Below are 20714 nucleotides of genomic sequence, written 5' to 3'. Positions count from 1 at the left end.
AGGCCACAACAGTGAGAGGCCTGCGTAGTGCCCCCCACCAAAAAAAGACACTATCTCCAAATATAGTCACATTCTGAGATGGGGGGTGTTAGAGCTTCCACATGTGAACTTGAGGGGGACACAGTTCAGCCCATAACTGTCGGCCAGTCTTCCCAGAACCAAGGGGCGCCTGGTGCATCCTTGACAAGGCCCAATGCTGGCTGTCTTCACACTCTGGACATGTGCTCTTCACCTGGAATCCTTCTCCAGTAGTTCATGGTCAGCAATACCTATCTACTAAGTCTGATTAGGGCTCCAATGCCCAAGAGTAAGCCCCCCCTCATGAAAGCTTGCAATCTAGCTGTGGAGATGTGGAGATGTGGAGGTGACCTCTATAAACAAAATCAAACCTAAAGAGAGGTCCAAAGAGTTATGGGGCTTCAGTGGGGAGAGGGAGCTTGTCGCCTGGCGTCCTAGTCCGTTTGGGTTGCTATAAAATACCACAAGCTGGGTGGCTTATAAACAACAGAAATTTATTTCTCACAGTTCTGGAGGCCAGGGAGTCCAAATCAAGGTGCTGGCAGATTCAGTGTCTGGTGAGAACCCACTTCCTGGTTCATAGCTAGGGCCTTCTCCCTGTGTCTTCACATGATGGAAGGAGCAAGGGAGCTCTCTGGGGCCTCTTTTATAAGGGTACTAATCCCATTCACAAGGGCTCCACCCTCAAACATAAATTGGTGCAGCCACTATGGAAAACAGTATGAAGAGTCCTCAAAAAACTAAAAATAGAGTTGTCGTATGATCCATCCATCCTATTCCTGGGCAGATACCCAGACAAAACTATAATTTGAAAAGATGCATGCACCCCTATTTTCATAACAGCACTATTTACAGTAGCCAAGACATGGAAGCAACCTAAATGTCCATCGACAGATGAATGGATAAAGAAGATGTGGAGTGTGTATACACACACACACACACATACATATATATACACCCACACATATATGTGTATATATATATATATATATATATATATATATATAATGGAATATTACTCAGCCATGAAAAAGAATTAAATAATGCCATTTGTAGCAGTGTGGATGGACCTAGAGATTATCATACTAAGTAAGTCAGAAAGAGAAAGACAAATACCGTATGATATCACTTATGTGTGCAATCTAAAATATGACACCAATGAACAAGTCTACGAAACAGATTCACAGACGTAGAGATCAGACTTGTGGTTACCAAGGGGGTGGGGTGGGGGAGGGAAGGATTGGGAATTTGGGATTAGCAGATGCAAACTATTATATATGGGATGGATAACTAACAAGGACCTACTGTATAGCACAGGGAACTGTACTCAATATTCTGTAATAACCTAAATGGGAAAAGAATCTGAAAAAGAATAGTTACATGTATATGTATAACTGAGTAACTTTGCTGTACAGCAGAAATTAATACAACATTGTCAATCAACTATACTTCAATAAGATTTTTTTAAAAAAGGGCTCCACCCTCATGGCCTAATTACCTGCCAAAGACCCCACCTCCTAATACCATTACATTGGGGGGTTAGGATTTCATCATATGAATTTTGTGTACAAATATTCAGTCCATAGCACCTGGGTTGCTGTAGCCTCTTCCTGAAAAGCAGTGACTGCAGGAGACAGTAAGCTGAGCTGAGCTAAGGGCACTGGAGGGTGTTCAAGTCCAAGGCCCCTCACTCCTCCAGGCCCTCCTCCCTCTTCAAAGGGTCATGTTCTTGATATCAAGAGGGCGGGGAGCCAAGAGGTTGGTCTTCTGTTCAGTAAGGCAGAAGTCAAGACAAAAGCCTGCTCAAATAAGAGGATCAGAGAGGACGTAAGGTCATACCTCCCCAGACGTACATGAGCACGCCCCATGGATGTCCCTCTGAGGCTGTCCACCTGGAAGGGTACGGTTCCCCAGACAAGTAGATTCTGAAAATGCACACATTAGTCTCTCCTCTTTCTCCCCACCAATTCTTTTCCTTCCAGAGGGCAGGGGATAATTTGGGTTATCCTGAAAACAAGAGCACACGTAGAGATCTCCATGATTTCTTCTTGGGTGTGTGAAGGTCAGTGCTTGGAACTTGCATGTGTACATACAAGTGACCAGGGAGTCTTGTTTAAAGGCAGGCTCTGATATAGCAGGTCTGGGGCTGGAGCTGGAGATGCTGCCTTTGCAGCAGGCTCCCAGATCTGTTCAAGCTGCTGGTCTCTGGACCACTCTTCGGGGAGAAAAGAGGGAGAGGAAGTCAAGAGCCCTAGCTACAGGTCCTGCCTCTTCTGTTGGGATGCCTGCACCAGTTACTTCACTTCTTCGGGCCACAGACCCCTCATCTCCAAAATGAGGGAACAGTGTGTCACTGAACTCAAAGGTCCCTTCCGGACCTCACATTCTAAGAAACTAACTTGAAATTTGCCAAGGGGGGGGGGTATTTTCCAAAATGATAATAGACTGGATAAAGAAATAGGAAGGCCACAGTAGATAGCAGTGCTGCACAACTCCAGGGATACATGTGAGTGGGACCCCTTGGATTTGTACAGTGGAGCAGCCCCAGGGTTACCAGGCAAACTTTTCTATAGTTGTTTATTCCCTTAACTCTTGAGTTCCCACAAAATTCCTCTCCATGTAGAATGCATTGCCAATTTTTAGAATGGCTGTATGCTTGGGGGATCAATACTCCTCCAACTGCCCACTAATGACAGGTCCCCCAGCCCCCTGAGAAGTGCTTTCCCCTCTCCATCAGAAAAGATTAGACTTAAAAGGGCCCGGTGCCTGGAAGAGGAAGCTTGGGAGCGACTGCTCAGTGCTTTGAATGTGTGCCAAGCTGTGCTGTAATATGAGACCACGCGCTCACATGTGCCCAACTGAATACTGGAATGTCAGCACCAAAGCGGACCTGGGAATCACCAGGGTGCAGAGAGGTCAAGGGTGTGGGCTTGGCACGTTGGCACCTGGATGCTTGGGCTTCAACCTTTTGGCAAAATGCCTGTGGTCTCTGGAGATGCTGCTGCCCAGCCATGCAATCATGCAGGGGAATGGGCTCAGTAGTTGAGGCACGTAGGCTTCAGTAGTTGTGGCACGTGGGCTCAGTAGTTGTGGCTCTCAGGCTCTAGAGGGCAGGCTCAGTAGTTGTGGTGCATGGGCTTAGCTGCTCCGCCGCATGTGGGATCTTCCCGCACCAGGGCTCGAACCCACGTCCCCTGCACTGGCAGGCAGATTCTTAACCACTGCGCCACCAGGGAAGCCCCAAGAAATGTTTAAAGATTGGCTGAAACAATCATGGATGAATCAATCACAATAATGAACTAGTTAGTGTAAAATTACATGTGCAAACAATTTTTATAAATGGGGCTTTTGGTTAAATATGACAGATTGAATATAAATATTTATCTCCTCTGCCTTTAGAACCCCACTAAAACAACTAAAAATGGTTTTGGTATTTTGTTGTTGTTTTTACGCACAAACCTAGTCAAAGGGAATGGGAGAGAAAACAATGTCAACAAAATTCTAGAAGCTGAAAAGCAGAAAAACGAAGATTCCAGAAAACTGAATTCCCTAAATTGTGAAGGCAGAGAGGCCAAGGAACAATCTGATCTGAAAACTAATGTGGTGGTTTTAAAACATAGCCCCCCAATTTTTTGACGCTCCTCCCAGTAAGAGATGGCATTTATGTCCTCTCTCCTTGATCTGGAAGGATGTGACTTTTTCAATCAGTAGAGAATAGCAGAAGTGATGCTGTAGGACTTCTGAAGCAGTTCATAAAAGGCCATACAGCCTCTGCCTGGTTCTTTTGGAATGCTTGCTCTCAGTGTGCTCCCTCTCGGACCCCAGCCATCACTCTGTGAGAGACCCAAACGACATGAAGTGACCATGTAGACAGTCCCAGCTGAGTCCCGCCTAACAGACTGAGTCCAGTCCACATCAGTGCAGCCCAAGTACCAGATGAGTAATGAAACCGTCTTGGAAGCAGATCTTCCAGCTTCAGCTGTTTCAAGCTCCAGCTTTTTGAGTCACATTTAGCCATCTGTGTCTGCCCAACTGAATTCCAGACATCATCGCCTGGCCTGCCCACATTCCTAACCCATGGACTCCATGAACCTGTTGAATGGTTTTAGTTTCATGCTATGGGGATTTGGGATGGTTTGTTACACAGCAATAGTAAGTGATACAAACCATAAAACTCCCCAGAGTCTCAGGAACTGACAGCACCAGATACCTTTCGAACCAGTTTGAAGGTAGAGTTTAAAACTGGATGATTTTGAGAATCTGTATATTAAGCATTTCAATTCCCAGCCAGTCTATTTGACTCCATACTCTGGGGAAATTGTTCCTTCCCTTCCCCAACAGAAAACTGTAGTCTGGTCTCTCGGGGGTTTCTAGACTGAGGAACATCAAGCCTGGTTATATCATACTGATATCATACTGAAAACAAATTAAGTACACAGCAGGATGCTGATGCCTACTTGTCAGTCCTCTTTCCCCTTCAGCTCCCAGGAAATTGACTGCCAGTCTTAGACTGTCCAGAGAGAATGTTGAAGATGATCAAACAACAAGAAAAAAATATTAAAGATAAATATTGGGGGTTCCCTTGTAAAACAGCCCATTCAGATCACCCCCACAGTGAAAGCCTGAGTTGACTCACTCACATCCACAGATTTTTCAAATAGCTTTTTCAGTCCTCCACTCTTAAACACAATCAAGACTTTAGAGAAAAGTCTCTCAAATAAGAGATAAAGACCAAAACAAAGACAGTATAAGCAGCTTAGAGGAAACAGAGACAATTACAGGGAGAAGAAAATATTACTTAGAAACTATCATTAATATCTTTAGGGCGACATGTGAAGATATTGCACTGATGAGAAAAGAAAGTGCTATGATTAAAATGTATCACACAGTAAGAAACTCCTGGAAAGTAAAAAATTTGCTAGCAGAAATTTTTTAAAATTAAAAAGGGCATTTGCAAGATAAATTCAAGGAAATGTCCCCAAAAGTAGGACAAAAAATGAGAAGATGGAAGCTGGGAGTGAAAAGCTAGGAAAATTAGAGAACTTGTTCCAGAAGTCCAACATCTAAATAAGAAGAGTTTTGAAAAAGAAAAGGCAGCGGGGAGGGAAGGAAGGAAACTGTGAAGGGAATAATTCAAGAAAATGTCCCAGAAATATAGAACCTGAGATTTCAGATTGAAAGGTCCCATTTAGTGCCTGGAACAATGGGTAAAAACTGACCCATATCAACACTCATCTTTGTAGAATTTCAAAACACTGGGGACAGAGGAAGTTTCAAACACTTCTAAAGAGGAAAGGAAGAGGGTCATAGGTAAAGGTCAGGGATAAGAATGGTTTTGAACTTCATAATATTGGAAGCTAGAGGACAATAGTAGAATGCCTTCAAAATTTGGAGGAGAAAATATCTCCACTTAGAATTTTATACCTAGACAAACTATCAGTCCAGGGTGAAGGTAAAAGTAAAGATATTTTCAGCTGTGCAAAGTCTCCATAAAAGTATTCTACCATAAATGTGCTCCACCAAACAAGGAAGAGAAAGGCAGGATAATAAGAAAGCAGAGCCCCCAACCCAAAACAGAATCAAGGAGAAGCTCCAGGATTAAGGTGAAGGAAAATTTCTGGATAATAGCCATGAACTAGGTGTAGAGTACAACTGGTCTACATGAAGCCAATCAGAAAGTTTGGGGGGGATATCTACAGAAATATAAATTAGTAGGATATCTGATGGATTTGATTATATCTAGAAGAGAGGGGTGCAAATGATGCTGGGGGATGGGTGGAGATTGGAGAAGAATTTATGATACATAAATAGAAAACTACAGAATCAGAAAAATAAGATAATTACTAACTACAGAAAATCAAATATTGTAGAAGAAAACATATCACATGGCTTGGCTGTGAATAGTATCTACATAGTCATAATAAAATAAGCTGAAAAATGGTCTAAACAGAAGTATGATATGGCTTTCCTAGGAGGGCAGGGGAAGGAATGTGTTTGAGGTGGGAGGTAGGGAAAGCTAATTCTTTTCTCCACAGTGGGAATGGATAATGCATAAAACACACAAAAATCAGGAAATAGCATAGTATAACTGTGTTATTTAGAAAGATGGAACTAAATATAAAAAGTAACAGTTTAAAGACTGAAAATGGGTGCCTATGGGAATTAGGATTTGGGTTTGAGCATTTAGGGAGCTGTTGTTTCATAAAAAACCTGTAGAACTAATTGATTATTTTCAAAAATTATTTAAAATGCATACATATCTTTGATAAACGTAAAATCTACATTAAAGAAAGAAAGCCTTCATGTTGCATTAGCTGTGATATATATCCAGTGCTTCAGGAAGGGGGAGAAAGAAAGAAAAATATTCTATCACTTGATATTCTGTCTGATTCCTTCACTCTTTCCCTCCCCCTCCTTCCTCTCTCCCTCCCCTTCTCTTTTTCCATTTATTTGCCTTGTTTTCCTCTCTTTTACCACCATAATTCTTTCTCAATTTCTCTTCAACTTTTTCCCTTTTTTCTCCTTTTCTCTCTTTCTGGCATGACATGTAGCCAAAATATCTTTATTATTATTACTTATTATATTTATTGAACATAATGTTTCCTGTTCTTAGTTCTTAACATTAAAAGCATGCATGGAATGTTCTTTCTTTCCCCCAACCAAAGCAATCTAAGCAGCAAAATCAGTTTAAGTTACTTTTTAACAAGGTGGAGAAATTTTTCATGTAAAGGCGCTCTTAGACTTGGGAGAGATATCAGAGGTCACTGGGTCCAACCAGTCACCTGGTTTAGGAGACCCTCTCTGCAGTACTTCTGTTCAGCACAGACTACCCAGGCTCTGATTAAACAATGTGAATTTTCAGTCATCAGCCAGGACATCCAGAGCCAGACAGCTCAGTTGTGAATAAGACCTTCTAGATGTTGAATGGAAATCTGCCTCTTTCTCTAGGATTAAAAAAAAAAAAAAACCCTAACACTGCTGCCCATGACAGCTCTTCATATATCATCTGTCAGCAGAAATCCCATCCCCATGAGCGATTTCTGCTCTGGGCTAAACACTACTCTTTCCTGTTGGTTTCTGGACCCTTCTGCACCCTACTCACATCCGTGGGCACCCTCTAAGCTGCAACTTACTCTTTCAATCAGAGGCACCTAGGACTGAACATACTTCACCAGGTGTGAGCTCAGTGGTACAGATTGCAGGAGCTCTGTCACCTCCCTTTTTCTGCTCACCATGCTTCTGCTGATGCAGCCTAGGTCTTGAAATAGCTGAATATCTATTTCTCTCAACTCTTGTTGACTTACACCACCCTCAAAGTCATTTAAAAGCTTATTTTTTGCTCTTGTGTGTTCCCGAGAGGCCTGGTATCCCATATCCTGTAGGTAAACAGATGAGTTTTTCCAGCATGGCTGTCTATTTCACATTTATCCCGCTAAATCCCTCCTCCCAAGTTTTGGCCCCAATTTTCACCCTGTTTGGAGAAGTTCCTTATGATTCACTTGAAAGAACATGTTTGGCTCCCAATTACGAACGGCTCACATTAAAATGACTTCATCACCCAATTCCCAAACAAAATTTACATCACCTCAGCTCCAAGACAGATCCCCTTCAAGCCCCTCGCTATATGACCCATGTTGGATCCCCTGGGCCACTGAGTTTGACAATAGGAGGAAGTCCAGGCCAGCCCTCCTCTTGGGTCTCTGGCCTGTGCCTACAATGGGGAGTGGGATTCATGGCCTTTACTGCCTACAGCCCTGGACCAGCGTCAGAAAACTTGAGCTGTCCCCTATAATCCGCCACCCATCCCCACGTCTTCTGGGAAATGAATGCAAATGAGCCGAGCACGTGGGGACAGATCAGATGGTTGGGGGGGGTTCCATACTGGACGCGGAGCAGGGATCCCCGTGAGGCAGGGGCCCCTGCTCCTGCCGCCTCGGACTCCGTGCCAGCTGTCAGCAGCTGGACGTGGGCCAGAGAGCCACGTCACAGTGAGTACTCCGCCTGTCAGGGGAGTACTGTCAACTCTGAAAAATGAAAACAACGGCCAACGTTCGCGAAGTGCTTTGAGTTTGCAGCATTGCTCTCCCTTGTCATAACCCTTGAGACGGGAAGGCCGGGGAGTAGCAACTCCGTGTGACCGATGAGGAAACCAAGATTTGAAGGGGTTTGGAGATTTGCCCACAGCCCCAGCGCTTGGGAGGCTGGAGCTGGAGGCAAGGTTGGGCATCCTGCCTGCAGTGTTCTCACCACAAGGCACCTCTGAAGCCAACTGTCGGGTCTGTTAGTAAGTGTTGACCTACCAACAGCGCTGGGCCTACTGCCGGGCTAGATGCCGGAGGGGGTACACACGAGAGTATGTGACACGTGAACCCTGAGCTCCATGAGCTCAGAGCAAGCTAAGGCAATTTGTTCAGGCACCTGAGCAGGCAGGGCAGCCTCTGAGCACAAGATCCATGGAGAAGAAGAGGAGGCCCGCTGGGTGCAGGAGGCTTCAGGAGAGGGGCAGGGCATGGGCTGATCCTGCAGGGTGAGCTGTGTTGGAAAGTCTGGGGAGATGGGGGTGGGGGCCAGGCTGTGGGTGGGTGTGAGTGGGAAGGGGAGGGGTGAGAAGGGACCGGCCTAGTAGGCGTCAAGGTGAAGAAAACACGATGGAGAGGGTGAGCCGGTGGCAGCCACTGGCCCTGAGCAAGGAGGTGAAGGCCATGCTGTAGGCGTCCAGCTCATGAACATTTATTTATGGGGCTGTGCTGCAGCCTGGGGTGGCAGTAACAAGAGGGCCGCTGTCCCTCCTTCAGGAAGGTGACAGGCAGGATTATCTTACATCCTCGCAGGATGAACGCCTCCTCCCCACACGCCAGTAGCACGAGACATCTTCTACTGTTTGGTACTCAAAGGAATAAGACTCACAATTTTCTAAAATTTGTTTTGGTTTAATTGTAAACAAAGTCTTTTTACTATTATAGCTCAGAATTTCCTTCAGCATGCGCTGCAGAACACCAGCCCTGTTCTCTGTGTGCACTTCAAAAGGGAGAAAACTGAATACTCCATCCCCGTCTTGGAGAGGCACCATGCTTAATAGCATCTTAAAGGCTCTGACAAGTCCTGCAGTAAAAGGACACTTTTGCTTTGACCAGAGAACCCTTTTTCAAGGGACTCCTACGAACACCTCATGAAACTAGTGGGCTCACAGTCACTGTCTCATCCCATCCGATCCTCAGACCTGCCCTGTGAGAAGGGGTTATTATCTTTATGTCCAGTGGGAATGCTGAGACTAAGAACTTAGTGCTTTGCCCAAGGACGTGCAAGGAGGAATCCTCAGACTAAGGTCTGGACTCAACACTATGAGTCTATGGCTTTGTCCGAATTCAGGCGTACAGTGTCTGAATCATCTTCTTTTCTTTTTTAATTAATTTATTTTATGCTGTGTTGGGTCTTTGTTGCTGTGCATGGGCTTTTCTCTGGTTGCGGCGAGCGGGCTCCAGCAGTTGTGGCTTTGGGGCTCAGTTGCTCCACGGCCTGTGGGATCTTCCCGGACCGGGGCTCGAACCCGTGTCCCCTGCACTGGCAGGCGGATTCTTAACCACTGTGCCACCAGGGAAGCCCTGAATCATCTTTTGAAGACAATTATAGCATTTTTCCTAATTAACAAAGTATACATACTTATTTGGGGGTGGGGTGGATACAGAAAGTTATGGAGAAGGAAATAAAATTCACTAGGAATGACTTAAAGCTGATCAGACATAGATTCTCCAGAGGCCTGGGCTGTTCTGATTCGGAAGCCCCTTTCCTTGGGTACATTCTTCTTCGCCTCACATTTAGCTCTTATTGGCAGGGGGCGTTGGGGCTAGTGGCTGGAGGTGGTTGATGGATTTCAGTTAAGATCGGATGGGTGCTTTGAGATAAGCAATAAAATGACAAGCCAGAAAGCATTTATGTTATTGATCAAACAAACTTGGATAAAACCACACAAGCCACATTCCTACATCATTTCATGTGTACAATAACTACTTTTCACCAAAACTCTCCTGAACAAGACCTAAACTGACGAAATTCACTGTATAATTAAACAATAGTTACTTTTTTAAAACGGTAAATGTAAATTCTGGGTTTTGAGAGATTATGTACTTTTCACCAGGACATTCCTATGAAGCTTACAACGACAGAAAAAAGTTAAACACTGGTTTGTGAACCACGGACAAAAATTGGGTTTTTTTGTATATATATTTCACCTGAACCAGATTAAAAACAAATGATGAAGAAAAGACTAAAAGTAAAAATTAATGAAGAATATATTTTTATAGGGCAGGCCACTAATAAAGAAATAACAAGATACCTAGATCGTCACATTCATGGAGACAAAGTATACGGGAGCTCTCAGGGGCTGGGGGGAAGGGCAAGTGGGGGGTTATTATTTGATGGGTATGGAGTTTCCATTTTGCAAGATGAAACAGTTCAGGAGAAGGGTCGCACAACACTTTGGATATACTTAACTACTGAACTATATACTTAAAAATAGTCAAGGTGGTGTATTTTATGTTATGTGTATTTTAGCACAATTAAAAAATTTTAATTTTAAAAATAAAAATAAATTAGGAGTTTGGGATTAACAAATACACATTACCATATATAAAATAGATAAATAATAAGGACCTACTGTATAGCACAGGGAACTATATTCAATATCTTGTAATAACCTATAATGGAAAAGAATCTGAAAAAGAATACATATATATACAAATATATGTGTGTGTGTGTGTGTGTGTGTATATATATATATATAAAACTGTATCACTTTGATGTACACCTGAAACTAACACAACATTGTAAATCAACCATACTTCAATTAAAAAAATAAATAAATAGCAAATTATAGTGAAGATATATGTAAAAAAAAAAACAAAACTAAATATATGATATGGACCTTTGTGCTCTCTGGAAAAAGAGGATGATATGAGAAGGGCAGTGGCCTGGGCCTTCCCACTATGCTCAGAATAATCCAGGTCCTTCCTCCTGTGTTCTCTGTGCTCAGCCTTGGAGGCCTCCTGTCTGCACCCCTAGCTTGTCCACTTTGTCTCCACACTGAGGTCTGTGGATCTACTTGCTCCCTGTGCGTAGAAGGCTCTTTACCCAGATCTTCACACAACACATATCTGTGCAGCACTCGCTGTGTACCAGGCACTGGTGTAGGCATTTGGGATGCATGAGTGAGTTGCCTTCACAGAGCTGGCCTTCTACAGGCCACAAACAATATAATAGTAATCATTTGCAAGTATAGCGAATTATATGGTAAGTTAAGTCTATTGGGATAATGGGAAAAAAAGACCAAAAGTGGAGCAGGGTAAGGAGAATCTCCAGGCAGGTCCTGGAGAGCGATTTTAAACAAGATTCTTAGGGTCAGCTCCACTGAGAAGGTGACATTTGAGAAAAGACTGGAAGGAGGCAAGATTTCACCTTGCAAACATGTGGGGGAACCTCTCCTGGCAGATGGAACAGTCAACACAAATTCATCAGGCAGGGACGGAGATGCACAGACAGCTGGGAATTCAGGTCCAGAGTTCAGGTAAAAAAATCAAACTAAGTAAGTATAGTTACAGGAGCTCAACTTCACTGGTCGTCAAGGAAATGTAAATTAAAACCACAATATGATGACGCCACAAAAGATAAACATCACTAACACAGGTGAGGACGTGGAGCAACTGGAACTCTCATGCTTTGCTGGAGAAGGTAAACTGGTACAATCACTTTGCAAAATTCTTGGGCAATATCTACTGAAGCTGAACACAGGCCACCCTGGGACCCAGCAAGTCCCCTCCAAGGTATACACCCAACAGAAATGCACCGATTTGCTCACCAGGAGACATGCACTGAATGATCATAGCAGCACTCTTTACAACAGTAAACGCTTAGGTTTACACTAGGTTTACAGTTATCTGTGCCCAAGCCCACCTCTCAGCCTGGACTGTAACCCCCCGCGCTGGCAGGGTCCTGTCACTCACTTCTGTATCCCGACCTTTGCGCAGGGTCAGTGCTCCAGAAATGCTGGCTTCCTTACTGAGTTGCATTGAACTTGACCTTGGGACGTTCCTTCAGCACTCCCAGAACCCTCTTCTGAATCAGGCAATCTGTGTCCTTTACGGGTGGATGTGACTCCAGGAAGACACAGAAAGTAATTCTAAGCTAAGTTTGGTGAATGAACCAAGCAATGCCAATTCCGTCCTATAAATAACTTTACAAGGCTGGTTTTCTTGCGCGGCTCATAAGCCAGGTCTAGCTGCCATTCCGCTAGAAGCGTTCCAAAAATACCTTGAGCAGGGCCTTTAGAACAAGCAGGTGGAGTCCCCAAGACCAAGGCTGCCCTGGATCCTGCGTGGGGCTGTAATGCTCAGATTGGCCACTAGAGGGAGACGCGTTCCAGACTCCATAGGAGCCTCGCAACTGCTCCAAGAACTTTATAAAGCCCGGCGGCAGAAGCAGCTGCAGTTCACAGCTCAGACAGTACCTAGCAGAGCCGCTCGTGCCTCCACAGAACATCTCCCGAGCGCTGCCCAAGGCTGACCGAGGCGGGGCACCAAGACAGGGACTCCCACTTGCGCACAAGGTTGAGTCTTGCCTCCTGACCTGATCCTCCTGGAGAAGTGACCCCTGAGAGCCTGGGCACTGGTGCAGCCTCTTTCTATGACTCCATCTGGATTTGGCTGGCTGTGGGAACGAGCTCTGAGGGGCTGCCCGGGTCTCGGGGTGGTGGCAGCAGCCAGCTCTCCAGCCACCATGGCAAATGCCAGGAACTGAGGGGACGGTCGCTGCAGCCTCACTGGAGGCCCTCAGGTGAGTCTTGGTGTTGACTCTGTCCTAGCACCTGGGCATAGCTTCCTAAAGGCAGCCAGGGGACACAGGGCGCTGGGCTTGAGCACCCCCAGGATGTGGAGCGTGGAGGTGCTAGTCCTGGGTGGGAAAGTCCTAGCTGTCAGCCTGGGGGATCTGCTGGGCCCTCATCCAGCTGCCTGCGCTGGTGGGTGTGAGTCTGCATTTGGGAGCCAGAGGAAGCGACTGCTTTAGTGGCAACTCTTCCAAGGCTCATGTCACAGCTCCAGAGCCTATTCAGGGAGCAGACGGGACAGGTGACAGTCCCTTTACGTGTGTGTGCGTGCCTGCAGGTGTGTCCAGTGGTGGAGCGCATGAAGGCGGAGCTTATTTACAAATCATCTGTGCCTCTCCAGCTCTAGGTTATGATTTAGGTGAACTAAGTACAGTGAGAGGAGGAAAGGGCTTCAAACCGACTTAGCGATTCTGTCTCCAGAGAGGGCCACATTCAGGGTGGTCTCTATTTCATTTTGATGAGTTACGAGCCCTGCAGAGTTAGATGCTGGAACCCAGCAAGGCTTGGGCCACCCCCTCCGCAGGAAGAATTGATTGTGTCCTGCTGCTGCCCAGAGGGGGACCTGGAGCAGCCAGCTCCAGCTCTCAGCTCTGGTCTGCATTCGTGATTGCCTTTCGCAAAGGGATCCAAATGGCATTGCTTCTGGGACTGGCTAGGCAGGAGGGTGGCCTCAGGAGACCAGGGATCCCTGTACCTGGCCCTCCGTCTAAGTCCTCCACCCAGGGAGGGCCTCTAGGTGCGGCCCTGGGCAGCTCCACTGCTGCTAAGCTACAGGGGACCCTCCCTCATTTTGATTGCTTGGCAGGGTCAGAAGAGGCTGTGGGGCTGTTGGTTCTCACCAGCCTCCACCACCGACTCCCCGCATGCCCCTGTCCACACAGCCCTCCCACGTGCCCTGTCCCACACGAGGCTCACTGGGACCAAGTGGCTAGCAGATGTGTTCTGTCCATCACAGAGGTGATGGCCTGAGGCTGAACAAGTTCAGCTGATTGGGCCAAGTTCCCCAGGGATAAGAAGTGGAGCCAGGATAGGACCTCGTGTCCTCTGAGCCCGCACTCCCCGCAGGTCCCTTTGGTGTCTCCACCCTGCCCGTGTTTCTGCGGCTCCGGTCCCCTCCCTTCCAGCTCTCTTGGCTCCAGGTCACCTAACCTGGCCCTCTTCACTGCATCACTTTGGGCCCGAAAGGGGGCCACCAAAAGGGACTGACACATACTTCCTGGACAGAGCAACTTCGCCCTAAGCCAGTGCCCTGGGTGGGAAGCCTCATGCTCTCTGACACCCATCGGTTCTTCCCCTCTGGGCCTTGGTTGGTCTATCTTGAGAATGGGAATATGACAGACCGATGCCACCTGCCTCTCTCACAGGGCGCCTGGGAAGCAGAGAGGTCCCCAAGGCAGAGGGTCTGTACTGCGGGGGCTTCATGCACACGGGTGCGGGGCTGGGAGGTGTTGATGTGTCGTCACCGCACTTGGCAATCAGTTGCACAGGCTTGGCCCAAAGGCTATAAGACCAAGGCTGGGAAGGTCCAAATTCCTGCCCCCCATGCCCCAAGAAAGAAAAGCAGCCCCAGATAAGACCTGGGGCAGACGGAACGTTCTTAGGTTTCATTCCCAAGTAGCAAACATTAGCAGCGCCGCTGAGCGCTTCCAATCTCATGGCGCTGGCATCTGGCCTCCAGTTCAGCCCCTTTCCCCCCATCAGGCGTCGCAGGGTTCCTGCTCCACCAACTGAGGGGTCTGGAGGGGCCAGGGGAGTGGCCACCCTACAGACACATTCCAGATAACGCGCTGCACATTCCAGCTCTGATCCAGGAGCTGAAGGGCAGAGAGGGAGGCTGGTCCAAGCCCGGCTCCACACCTCCACGCCCCGGTTCTCGGAGACCCCACGGGCTCTGGACGGCAGCTGCTGTTGCCTTTGGCAGAGAGGGGGCTCTCTCTCTCAGAGGAGACACCGGCCTCCTGCTTTGCAGCTCCCCAGGACCGAGGCCAGAGGGCAGGGTGCCGCAGGAGCACTTGTGAAACGAGGGAGGGTCCCCTGTAGCTTAGCAGCGGTGGAGCTGCCCGGGGCCGCACCTAGAGGCCCTCCCTGGGTGGAGGACTTAGACGGAGGGCCAGCATCAGGAGACTCGCAAACTGGACACAGCTGCAGCCCGGAGGAGCGGGGCTGGGAGCCGTCTCTCCAGGAACCCCGGAGGGCAGGGAAGAGAGATGCCGGCAGGGCTGCGGGGTCCCCTCCACCCTTCCCTCCCACTGGCTGGAGGAAAGGCCCACAGGGCCTGGGAACACCCTGAGTGTGTGTGCCTGCGTGACCATGTGTGCGGGGCAGACGGCATCTCATTACTTGAAGTCAAGAGCGGAAGCCCCAGCCATCCCCCCTGGGCCAGCGGAAGGACAGGTGGACGGCAACTGGTCAGCTCTGGCCTCCTCTCAGCCCTGAGGTCAGAGGTCTCTGGAGAGAAAAGTCAGGTTGTGAAAACGGGATTCGTGTGTGCTGTGCCCGGCAAGGGGGTCTGGCCATTGTCCCTATTTATTGGAACAGGGTGGGTGCCTCCTTTCCCTTCAGTCAGTGGCCAGGGTCCCTGCAACGCCACCTGCCAGGCCCTGTCCCCTTCTCACAGCGGCAGACGCCTGGCTAGGCTCTCTGGGCCTCAGGGTTGAGTTAACTTCACGCTGGGCCTGGGACCCACCCATTCTCCCCGGGGGCTTTTATCTTGCAAATAATTCACTTTTTAAAAGTGGGTTTTGGGGCTTCCCTGTTGGCGCAGTGGTTGAGAGTCCGCCTGCCGATGCAGGGGACACGGGTTCGTGCCCCGGTCCGGGAAGATCCCACGTGCCGCGGAGCGGCTGGGCCCGTGAGCCGTGGCCGCTGAGCCTGCACGTCCGGAGCCTGTGCTCCGCAACGGGAAAGGCCACAGCAGCTAGAGGCCCGTGTACCGCAAAAAAATAAAAAATAAAAATAAATGAAAAAAAATAAAAGTGGGTTTTGGGGGTTCAATATCCAGATAGTCAAAGAGCATCCGAACTGAAAGTGAACGTAGATCAATGGCTGGAACTGAGCAGGAAGTGGAGAGTCATCTGCAAAATCACTGAGCGTATATGTGGGAAAAGGATATTGAGTATTTTATGTCAGTAAATACTTTGTGATCTGGCTCTTATCTTCTTACTACACAAAGAATGCAAACGTATCATAGAGAACTCAGAAAATCCAGCAAACAAAAATAAGCACAATCCCAACCAGAGTCCTGTAACACATGTCTCACCCAGGGAAACCCAGAACATCTCTGAATATCTTTCCCGTCACGTACTTGGGACATGTGTAGATATTACAAAATGGGATCACGTTGTGTAAATAGGGCTGGTTCATTTCAAATAGCATTCACAGCATCTCCCCACGTTGATGGGACATTCTTGGAATTCCATGGGGTCCCCCCCCCAAGCCCCAGCGATCCAGCCTCAGGAGGCCATCGTACACCAGGGCCCTCCCCAGTCTAAGGCTGCCCAGACCTTAGTGTCTGGGGGACCTCACCGAGGCCACCTGCCCCTTGGGCTCCCATGGGGGTGAATCCCTGCTCTATGGTCCCCTGAACCCAGTCCTTCTGACCATGCCAGCCCAGCCAGGTTTGGGAGCACTTCTGGTCTTAGCTGTGTTGGCTGGTGGTCTCTGTACCCCATTTTATGTCTAGTTTCCCTCCATTTCCAACACAGAGCAGAAGCCCAAGTCTCCCTGATGGGCCCAGGGCTCCAGAATCTTGGAAACTCCTCTGCTTGGTCAAGAGGGTTGGCTTCTCCCAGCCCCGCCCAGCATGGCCCTCGGTGCCCCCCAGTGCAGGGCTCCAGCCCCACCAAGACCTATGAAAGGGACGGGACGGATCCCATGGTCAGAAAGGTCCAAAGGGCCTTGGCCTCCCCAAGCCAAGGAAGTTGAGGAGGGGGAATTGGGGTCCCAAGGATCCGGTGGCTGATGCCTGCTGATGAGGGGGGCTCCCAGTGTTCAGGCTCAGGGTCACCACTCATTTGTGTCTCCACCTACAGCTTATGTTCTTTCTCTCCCCCCTGCGTCCTCCCTCCCTCCCTCTCCTGCTGCTGCTGCTGCAGGACGCGATGGAGAACAAAGCCATGTACCTGCACGCCACCGTGAGCGACCGGGACTCTGGCTCCATCTTTGAGGAGCCCTTTGATGGCAGGAGCCTGTCCAAGCTGAACCTGTGTGAGGACGGTGAGTGCCTCTGGCTCCGTCTTAGACGCGAGATCAGCCCCGCCCCCTCCACCGGATCCTGGCATTGCCCCAGGGCGCTGGTGACCCCCCACCCCCCACCCCCCACTCACACACACAATACTGCATAGGTTGAAATGCGTGCTCGGAAAGGTCTTTCCTGTGTGTTTTCTCGTTCACGCACCTCAACACACCTGCGTGACCAGCAAGATGAGACGCATTTTACAGATGAGCTCGCGGAAACTGAGAAAAGCATTAAGCATCACACAGCTCGTCGGTCATAGAGGGGCCCCAGCACTGAGTCTCCTGACTCCTAGGGCAACCCTTTTGCCTCTCCGCCATCCTCTCCTCTGGGTGAGGCTGGGGTCACGCAAAAGGCAACTGAACCAAGAAGCCCAGACCCTCTCGGGTGACGAACCTCCGATGCACTTCCTAAAGCGTTTGCAAGGAGGGAACGCACCTCTCCAGGCGCTCATCCTGCCCTGGGACTGAGGCCTCGGGTCTTGGCACAGGAAGGGGCCCCATCCTAGTGACCCAGACCGCACTGCATCTTTGGGGGGCTGGTTATTTGCTAAAACTCTGGAGATTCAACGGATGCAGTTTCCTCTAGAGGAGCTCAGAGCCCCTTGCTAACAGCAAACTCCTGTGCATCCAACACAGAGCTTGATACTTAGTAGGTGCTTAATAAACACTTATTGCCTGAATGAATACATTCCTCTTTGCAGTGAGTATAGGGGAGGAGAGCTTCATCCCCACTTCAAAGACGAGTAGAAGGAAACTCACAGGAGAGTTTTGTAAAAACTTATGGTCAATGAGATGGAAACATGCTGTCTTAGGGTTCTCCAGAAAAACAGAAGCACGAGGATGTCTACACACACAAAGAGATTGATTATGAGGAGTCAACTCACGTGGTTATGGAGGCTGAGAAGTCCCATGATCTGCTGTCTATAGAGCGGAGACCCAGGGAAGCTGGTGGTATAGTTCAGTCCCAGTCAGAAGGCCCGAGAACCAGAGAAGCCAACGGTGTAGATCACAGTCTGAGGGCCAGAGAGGATGAGATGATATGTCCCAGCTCCCGCAGTCAGGCAGGAAGCAAAAAGTGAATTCCCCCACCTTTTGCGCTACTCAGGCCCTCAACTGATGAGATGAGACCCACCCACACTGGAGAGGACAATCTGCTCTACTGATTCCACCAGTTTAAAAGCTAATCTCACCCGGAACCCCCTCATGGACACCCAGAAAAGATGTTTAATCTGGTTACCCTATGGCCAACCAAGTTGACATATAAAATTAACCATCCCAGATGCCTTCATTCAGCCTTTTTCTCAAGCACCATATTTCACTGTGCTTCACCCCGCCAACTGCCTTCGTCTTGAAATTACTCAAAATTAGAAATGACTCCCCCTCATTCAACCCCGTCTTTCCTCCCATGAGGCGCTAAGTGTAGGAAGGGAAGTTGGGTGGCTCCGAAAGGCAGGGATTAGGGATTGTCTCAGGAGGGAGAGGAGACAGGAGATTGGGCTCTTCACCTGCCCTGGTAAACTACCCACCATCAGAGCCCTTCCTCTGAATTCCAGTCGACAACCACGGTTTGAGGACCCACAATGTGTCAGGCTATGGGTTAGGTGCCAGAGATGCTCCAGAGAGAAATGAAACCATCCTTGCCCTCCAAGAGCTTCTGATCCCAGTGCGAAGGACTGGCATGGGGGCAATTACCCACCATGTAAAGGAGGTAAAAATATGTGTGATTATTAAAGTCAAGCAGGGCGAAGCCTTTCTGGTAAAGGCCTTAAAGACTGAATACAATTTTGTAGGAGAAGAGGTAGTTGGGGGAAAGTATTACCAGTGGAGTTGCACCAGACAGGCCAGTGTTTCTGTTAAGTGAATGACACCTGGGAAGAAAGGTAGGCACCCCCCTCCACCGCTCAGGGAGCTGGGTCACTACCAATGCTCAGCTCTTCCCATGTACAACAGCAAAGCCAAGCTGGCTTTCACCTCCTGCATCCCCCCTCTCTCCCCACTGGCCCATCAGTAAAGAGGCCTGATTTGGCAAGAAAGAACTGGGGTACAGCTCAGAGGGGTAATTGCAGGACCACCAGGGCCATCCTGGGGTGCCAGTGGGGAAAGGCATGCAGGGGGAGCCCAGGGGTGGGGAGAGGCCTGGGGAGTGTCATTGGGCCATGGTTCCCCCTTCTCTTGACCTCATCTTACTTCCCCTTTTCTGAACCTGAGATTTTTAAAAAAAGGCCATTTGGACCAGAAGGACTGAAAAATATCAGTAACCCCAGCCATGGGGAGATCTGGTTCAGAGGGCAGTTTTAGAACCAGGCCAGCAAGTGTCCCAGGGGTCCCCTGAGCCGCAGCACCCCGTGAAGTGTGGACAGCAGAGGTCGGAAGATGTAGGTTGGATGCTGACTCTTCCCTCCCCTGTCCCCCCCCTGCCCCAGGGGCATGTGACCAGATGGGCACGTCCCCTCTCTGGGCCTCAGTGTCTCCATCTCAGTGCTCCACAGGGGCAGAGGGGGTGTCTCTGAGCTCCCATCCAGTCCTAAAATCCTGTGCACAGAAACAGACTTGGATGTTGTATTTGCCGTGTGGTCCTTTTAAAACCTAAGTTGGAACAAAGCCCAGCAAAGGCTCCCACGTTGAAGGGAATAAAAACCTAGCCACTGACTGTGGCCAAGGAGCCTCTGACCCTCACAGCGGACCTGCTGGCACGCTCTACCCGACGTACGCTGCCCCCAGACCCTCCAGGCGTCCCCCTCACCTCCTTCTGGTCTTTGCTCAAATCTCACCTCTGTGTCAGGGCTTCCTGTCCTCCCCTGCACACCCATTTCCCTGCTTCTCTTTCTCCTTTTTCACCTGGTCCTAGTCTCCTCAACACACTATATCGTTTTCTTATTTATCACGTTTATCATTTACTCTCTGCTCCTCACGGGAAGAAGATAGGCTGCGCCAGGGCAGGCATCTCTGTTTTGTTCATCAGTGTCTCCCAGCCTGGTGCACAGCAGGTGCTCCTAAGTATCAATATTTGTTGAACGACTGAATGAAAAAACGAACGGCTGAGCAAACACAGGGGTCCTTGAAATCTAAAGGTGGCAGAACAAATAAATTCTAAACCTGATTCCCACATCGTCTGGGTCTCCTCCACACTTCATTCCCGGACGCCAGACATGGGGCCCCCAGGGTGGAGGGGCGGCCGTGAAGACCCCAGAAAGACTGGAGTGTTGAGATGAAATCACCACCTAAAGGCTCCTAGGTTTCTGGCTTGATTTTTTTTTTTCCCCTTCGCTCTCGTTTCTAAGAGGAAAATGGTGAGCTCCGACTTGGGGGAAATTCAAGCCAGATTTGACCCGTTTCCCCGGCACTTTGCTGCTTTGATCCTCATCTCTGCAGAGTTAACAGGAGAGGGAGGAAGGGGTGGGGCTGGTAGGGGCCGGGGGAGGTTGGTGGGAAAGCAGAGGTGGGGACCCTGCCAGCACCCCCCACGGCCCCCACCCCACCCCCGCTGCAGGCCTTGAGTAAATGAAAGCAGTGTCCTCTGCTAGGCCTCGTAGGGGCTCCAAGTCCCTCCCAGGATTTTCTCCTTGAAAGCAGGGAGATGGGA

General features: G+C 48.9%; 1 protein-coding gene across 1 annotated transcript in view; it reads left to right on the top strand.

Annotated features, from left to right (window-relative positions):
- Window positions 1-12469: 12469 nt before the first annotated feature.
- SCARA5 (scavenger receptor class A member 5) overlaps window positions 12470-20714 on the top strand; it is a 121036-nt gene continuing 112791 nt past the window's right edge. Inside the window, exons 1-2 of the mRNA XM_059071348.2 lie at window positions 12470-12843; window positions 16990-17110. Of these exons, the coding sequence (XP_058927331.1) occupies window positions 16996-17110 (115 nt within the window). The 5' untranslated portion in view covers window positions 12470-12843; window positions 16990-16995. The remainder of the gene's footprint in view (window positions 12844-16989; window positions 17111-20714) is intronic.

The sequence above is a fragment of the Kogia breviceps genome, chromosome 8 (assembly GCF_026419965.1).
Source record: "Kogia breviceps isolate mKogBre1 chromosome 8, mKogBre1 haplotype 1, whole genome shotgun sequence".
In the NCBI taxonomy this organism is placed as follows: domain Eukaryota; kingdom Metazoa; phylum Chordata; class Mammalia; order Artiodactyla; family Physeteridae; genus Kogia; species Kogia breviceps.
This window is presented reverse-complemented; position numbering and strand designations above follow the sequence as displayed.